The 7,230-nt window shown below is 39.1% G+C and overlaps 1 protein-coding gene across 3 annotated transcripts in view; it reads left to right on the forward strand.

The window, feature by feature from the left end:
• The window catches only part of nbeab (neurobeachin b), a 206,989-nt gene extending 202,756 nt beyond the window's left edge, over positions 1 to 4,233 (forward strand). For all 3 annotated transcript variants that reach the window (XM_085371743.1, XM_085371742.1, XM_085371744.1), the window contains 4 exons: positions 1,743 to 1,844; positions 2,083 to 2,279; positions 2,583 to 2,734; positions 4,143 to 4,233. In XM_085371743.1, the coding sequence (XP_085227869.1) occupies positions 1,743 to 1,844; positions 2,083 to 2,279; positions 2,583 to 2,734; positions 4,143 to 4,233 (542 nt within the window). The remainder of the gene's footprint in view (positions 1 to 1,742; positions 1,845 to 2,082; positions 2,280 to 2,582; positions 2,735 to 4,142) is intronic.
• Positions 4,234 to 7,230: the final 2,997 nt, after the last annotated feature.

Genomic DNA, 7,230 nt, shown 5'->3' on the forward strand with positions numbered 1-7,230 from the left:
ACAGTATTCCCCTGATATTCACACTACTTGTGCTTACAATGCACCTTTAATGGACAGGAGATAAAAGGAAGCTATGTAGCTGAAGCACAGGGAGCGGAAAACAATTAGGATGCAGCTGAGAACTTTTAAACTTTATTCTTATATAAATCTTTGAGCCACTAATGATCATATTCAAATACAGATGAAAGGCATTAGTCTTGACAAATTAACTACTACCATCTTTTCATACCTTTACAATTAAAGGCCCCAAATTAATGCCGTAAAGCAAAACAGCAGTCCTTTGTATCCTTATTGACTGTCTCAATGAGCGATCTTTTCCAAGAATATCATTCTAGTGATTTCATGCCTATTATATTTTCTGTAATGCTAGTAAAAGGTTCTGTGAATATGTAGCAGCAGCTTGCCGGATCATTACTCTATCATCTCGCAGATGTGGCGTTCGCGAGGAAATTGATTTCACCCATGCCTCAAAAGCCTGCATGCAACTTCTATGTCTAATAATTAAAATAACTTCCAGCTCAATCATGGCCATGCTCCTCAGACTCAGCCCATCACGCTGGTTGCAAGGAGATATTTGCACCAAGTAATTGTTGTGGCTGAATCTAGCTTGTCCCAAGGGTTCAGGCAGGGTGGGGGGGTTAGTTGGTACAGGGTGATTGAATCTTTTGTCGGGTAGGTGAGCTCCTTTTTCCCCCGGAGGCTTTTGCTGACATTTGTCCTATTCAGCCCCCCTCAGCAGCAGGTACTGGGACTGACAGCACTGCTCAGGTCCCGGTCTCTAAGGGACCGTGTTGCATCGATCACAGTCCGGCTCACTGACTGGACTGCTGCCGCGGCTATAGAAGCAATATGCCGAGGTGGTGGTGGTGAGGTCGAAAGTGTGTCAACATCATCTATCAGGATGGTGCTGTCATCCAGTGAATAGGGAAAGTTTGACGGAATTGGCTGAACTTTTAGTTACATGTGGACACCAACAGTCTCATACTTATTCAGTGTTAGTTTGACATAAGTTTGGCATGAGCAGCTGGGGAAAAGGTGATGACTACAGTAAAGGCCCAAACAGAAGACTTGTTAGCTATCACAAACGTGTAAATATAAATTCTATATAAAAATATCCTTTAAGCAAAAGAAATACAGAATATTAAGCTTTGTTTTTTAAAGCAACTAGAGATTCTCAGTTGTGTTTTGTCATTTACTTTAAGTAGAATTTAATGATTAATTAAAGAGATTTAACATTCTACGCATGATATAATTTAATTAAAAGTTCATTCCCTTCTTCAGCACTATTTAGGGAAAGGTTTAGTGGTGTTTTTTTTTTGTTTTTTTTTTGGTGATCAGAGCAATTCAGAAAGACTCCCGCTTTCATCGTTCTGACACTATTCGAGGTCTGCTCCAGGTGCCACGAAACACCCCTCACTAACCTCTCCCCCGGCCATCATCAATCATGTGACACACAGGATCAAATCAAGTGCCTCCCCTGCCATCCCTGGGCATCCCTTTATTTACATAACAATTCACATGGACCTCCCTGCAAGCAGATGTATGTCACAATCACAGCGATTGTGTTTATATGATTTCATTGTCTTATAAATGTGCTCGGTGACAGCGCAAAAATACTATGTACTGGCCGGTAAATTACCTGCAGCATGCTATTCACAGGATTTTTGCAGTCACACATCAGATTTAAAAACAATTAGCCAAGTCATTTGTTTTGTGACATTGTGTGCCTTTTTGTCCTTTAGGTGACTACCCAGCACCCCGAGCAGTTCTCACGGGTCACGACCAGGAGGTTGTGTGTGTATCAGTTTGTGCAGAGCTGGGCCTCGTCATCAGTGGAGCTAAAGGTCAGTGCGCTTCTTTGTTCTTCCGTGTCACATTGACTGGACAAAAAAAGGTGACATCAGGTACACCAATAAACTGGAACAACGGTGCTCGTGCATTAGATGACCATTTGATTAGTGACCACCTCCAAACCAATGTTTATCCAGATGACAGATATGCAGTCGCTTCACAGAAATGGACTATTTTTATAGATTCTTTACATAAGCACAGGTTGATCACATGTGCGTTCTGGTTTGGTAGAGGGTCCGTGTCTGGTCCATACCATCACAGGGGACCTTTTGCGGGCTTTGGAGGGACCAGAACACTATCTGTGCCCACGGCTCATCTCGGTTTCCAGCGAGGGCCACTGTATCATCTACTATGAGAGGGGACGCTTCTGCAACTTCAGCATTAATGGAAAACTGCTGGCAGAAATGGAAGTCAATGATTCCACCAGGGTATGCCAACTTAAAAAAAACATCAGTATACTCCAGGAAATATGCATTTTTTTTCATCTGCAGTTTTAAAATGTTTGGAGATATTTAAATCTCAAGTACATAACATTTTATTCAAATACTGAGTCATTTTTTTATGCATACTGAGCAAGTTAACCTTTGATTGGATGATAATAATGTTGTACAGTATGTTGCATCATGTCATGTATTTTCAGTATGCTATATATTTCTCATTCTGGAGCAAGAAAGGTGAGTAAATGTTGGGTTGGAAGTTTCACGTGTAACTGGCCTCTATCCCTCCTGTAGGCAATTCTCCTGAGCAGCGATGGCCACAACCTGGTGACAGGTGGAGACAACGGTGTGGTGGAGGTGTGGCAGGCTTGTGACTTCAAACAGCTCTATATCTATCCAGGCTGTGATGCAGGCATCCGAGCCATGGACCTATCACACGATCAAAGGTCAGGGCAAGCAGTTGTATGCTGGTGATGGTATATTAGGCCCATGAGATTAAGAGCTTAATGAGGTAAACCAAAGTATATTTATAATCATTTAATGGGGCGGTTGTGGCACAGGAGGTAAAGCAGGTAGCTTGTTGGAAGGTCAGTGGTTTAATTCTTTGCTCCAGCCGGTTGAGAAGGATAAACTCTACATTTCTAACAGTTCATCCACATGCCATAGAGACAAAAATTACAGGGGTGCAAATGCATATATTTCGGACACTGGCCAGCACACATACATGAAGGCAGAAATCTAAAGGCAGGTCAGCCCCTTGTTTGTCCTGAAAGTTATTTCTCCACAAGATTTGTCAGGAGTCATATAATGAGTGTCTGGACTCACAGACGGCAGTGTCCGCTTTGGGGCTAAAAGCCTGACGTCATCATGTGACCCTGGCAGTCAAGAGAGGTTAGAGAGCCTGAACATTCAAGCTTCACTTCACAGCCACAGGCCAAATATCCCTCAGTATTTACAGGCCTATCCAAAAACAGAGACCTCGGGCCAAATGCATAAAACTTGATTACAAGTGTGCGTAATCAACAAGGCATAAATGTGCAACATTTTCATCAGATCACTATTTTTTTTAAGTTCATGTCTCACTTTTCATTTCACCAAATCAGGCTCAATTTGCTTTGAAAAACACACATGCACATATGCCCTTCAACTTTGTGAGCACATATATATCCAAACATTAGTTCTTAAATCTGCACCATCAAAGGTGCTTAAATAACCCTTTAAGACAAGCAGTGGCTAGTTGGAGGAAACTGAATTATTTTAATTTATTTTTTTACATTAAACAAGTATTAAACCACCACTTAAATCACTTAAATATTTGAAGAACCCCTCGATTCAGCTGCAGTGTCTTTTCTCAATAAGTTGACATTAGGTAATCTAAGTGAGCTGGGCTCCTTGACTCCCTTTACAGAAGGACATTCTGCTAAAACTCTGTTCATTGTGCTGGAGCATTTTAGCCCTCGGGGTGTAGCAATATAAGACGACCCTGTGAAATCAGCTGCTTTTCCTACATACCAGCCAGATGTGGACACTGGGGGCATAGGGCACTTACAGAAAGACAGTGGGACTCAGTGGTCCACTTGAGTTGTCAGAGGAACTCAGTAATTTACTGTCACAGCCCCTCATGACCTCCTGCACCGGTTTCATTCACTCACTGTGGGGATTTTAACAAATCAATCAGATTCATGGCAGTACGCTTAAACAGTGAACATATTTTAACGCATGTTGGTTTCTCGCTCTCATTCACACACCTTTAGAATAGCATTAAGTTATAGAAAGAATATTTACATTTTCCAGTAGTTTTCTAACATTGGAATATTATATCTGGTATTTATTCCTTGTTTTTTTGCCTTTTAGGACTTTGATCACCGGCATGGCCTCTGGCAGCATTGTGGCATTTAACATAGATTTCAACCGCTGGCACTACGAGCATCAGAACAGGTACTGACGAGAGGTGGATACGTGCAGCAGGAGGCTAGTGTGGAGAATTAAGAGGGAAACCTATCAACCAGTGACCGAGTTGCTGCAGAGAATCCAAGATGCTGGGGGCATCAGCACGATAAAGGACTGTGTTCTTGCATGTGTTCATCTGGCCTCTGAGGTGAACACATGTCTGCTGCTAAACAATCTGGAGTCAGTTTGTTGGTTTTCTCCTGAGCTCCAGCTGAAGTATTTACCCAAATGAGTCGAGCAGGTCTGCTGTTCTGGATAAGAGGAGACTGAAATCAACTCTAATTAACAAAATTACACAGTTAAGTTATTAAAACATACTTAATGTTCCTGTTTCAACTGTGAAAATGCAAAACAAAATGAGGAACATTTATACAACATTTGTATGGCAGATACTTGGAACATTTTTCTAAGAAAAAAAAATGCTCAACCTGTAAAAAGGACAGTCTAAAGTGTTTCTTCCTTATAAAGACTTGCAACGATCTAAATGCTGTTAGACTACCCACCATGTTCCATTAAGCCATGTATAAATGTTGCAAAGGTTTTCATTGCTCTTCAGATATTAGTTGGTTAGTTCCACGTATACGACCCTTCTTTGCTTATCGTTAACAGTGGTCAAGTGTATGTGTATGTGAAAAGACAATGTTTACTGTTAATTTGTTGTGTTTGAATGTCTATATGGAAATTCAGTGTGTCCTTTGTGAAAAGCGTTTATGACCATGTCATAAATATGGATATTTCCAAATTTATTTTAAATCGGGGACTATATTGTTTATTAATGGAAAATATGAAAAGATTGTATACCGATTCCAGTTTGTCATGTGGAACATGCATTTATTTTTAGACATTGTTTCTTCCAAAAAACATCGAATGATTAAAATATCAGATTTGTTGGATTGTCTAATGATTGTCAACGTGTTTATGGTAAAGCTGAAAGTGCCATTTTTAAAGACATTCTACAGTTTCTGGCACTGCAAACATTTATACTGTTCTTTATGTATATCAGATTTTTTTTAAGTTATTCTTCTTTTGCAATTTTCTGTCCTCCATAACTCCATGCTCTGAAAGCAATATTATGACATGTTCAACAAATAGGTCAATGAGAGGTATTCAGCAGTGTAACGAAATGATATATTAATGAAGAGGACAGCAGTATAAATATGAGTATGGTCTATTTTTGGTGATATGAAAGCTATTGAGTCTTGATTTAAATGAAGCAAGGAGAAGTTGATTTCCATGAGCTGTCAATTTAAATGAACAAAAATATGCAAACTGATGGAGTTAACGGTTAATTTTTTTTTTTTTTTTTTTTAAAACAGGTGCTACAAGACATAAACCTACCTACCCAAAGCTGAATATTTTGCATGTTATAAAATCCTGAAGGCACTGGTTTTTCTTTCCTGTGAAAATCGTGTCATTATTGTGAATAAAAATGTCATATCATTAACAATATATCCGAATGAAGCAGTTAATTTTTATTGCAATCAGTACACAGTAAAAGGATTCTGCAAATGTTCCAGGAGGATGTGTCTGGAGCTGAAATAATTAGGTCAAAACTGGCAACTGTATGCTGAATTTCTTTTATTGTTTTTATTAAAATTGATTGCATACACTGTAGTCACCTCAAGAGTAATTCTTGAGATTTTACTCATGTGATTACTCTATAATAAGGTGTTATAGCAGTAGTGCAGTACATGTTATAAGTAGCTGGAGATGGAATTTATGTGGTGTTTGGTCATACTGCCATCTGGTGTTTCAAAAAGTCACTGCCTCACAAATTAAATCCATTTTATTCTCAGGTTTGGTTTCTGTGCAGAGTACATTGTTAGAAGTTTGCTTTTTAACCACAGCAATATTTTTTCCCTTTTTATTTTTGTTCTCATTCAGATTGTTGTACAGCATCCTTACATTTATGGAATATGGGTAAACAACACTATTCTTTTATACCCCATCTCCCCCAAAATAACAGCACTCCCCGTTTTGTCACACCGTATGTAAACATTACATACGCTTTTGGTGAAGATTCAGCACATTCCCCAAAACTCACACTTTGCTTTTCTTGTGCTTTTTGGGTTTGATCCCTTCAATCGAAAAACAAAAGCCCTTTTTACAACAAAGTCAGTTTAACAGCAGTAACTTCACACGACTAAGTATATACAAATCTTAGCTGTGTATGACTACAGTCTGCCTTTACCAAAGTTCATTCATCTAGGCAACACGTATAATGGTAAAAGGAATGGTTTTATATCTGACAAGCACATGTTAAACAGTAGAAGACCAGAACAACTGATTTGGGATGCATATCAGCACACATGCAGATTACAGTTTATGAAAAAGGAAAGAGGACAGTCATAATAATGAATATTTTGTCCCCTGTGAACCAATGCTTGGAGCAATTAGACAAAGCACAGAAAGTCTAGTGACCTAAAATTGCTCAGTCATATTTGATGTGATCACTGAAAGAAACATTCAACAAATTAAATGATGTAATGGAGAGAAATATTAAAATTGCAGATTTTACTGGAAGCACTGTTGTATTACTATTATTTAACTTGGTTCTTATTTCAGTGTGTGAAAATCAACCATGTTGCACCAGTTACCCTCATGTGATAGGGAAGAGTTTGACATTCCAATAATCCCAGCAGCACATTCTCAAATATGCAAGCATTACAAAGGACACACAGCATTTGATAGGTATACTGCCCAAGAGCACAGTATACCCAATTGCACTTAAATCTATATGTGTCAAGGCAAGGCCTTAAAATATGCACCTATTACCAACTACAGCATTGACATTCATATGCACCACAAGTGAACTGCAATCACTCTCACAGATGTGTAACAGAACTATTTAAGTAATCACCCTCGAGCACACAGGTAAGCTAAACCATCAGTTAAATATCAGTGGCCCATCTTCTCTTTGAGGAACTACTATGTGGCAAGACAAGAATTGTCGTCATTCTGTTAGGTCCAGGAAATACTTATTTGGCAGCAT

The sequence above is a fragment of the Diplotaxodon limnothrissa genome, linkage group LG14 (assembly GCF_057381915.1).
Source record: "Diplotaxodon limnothrissa isolate DT_005_m linkage group LG14, D_limnothrissa_male_GT1.1, whole genome shotgun sequence".
In the NCBI taxonomy this organism is placed as follows: Eukaryota; Metazoa; Chordata; class Actinopteri; order Cichliformes; family Cichlidae; genus Diplotaxodon; species Diplotaxodon limnothrissa.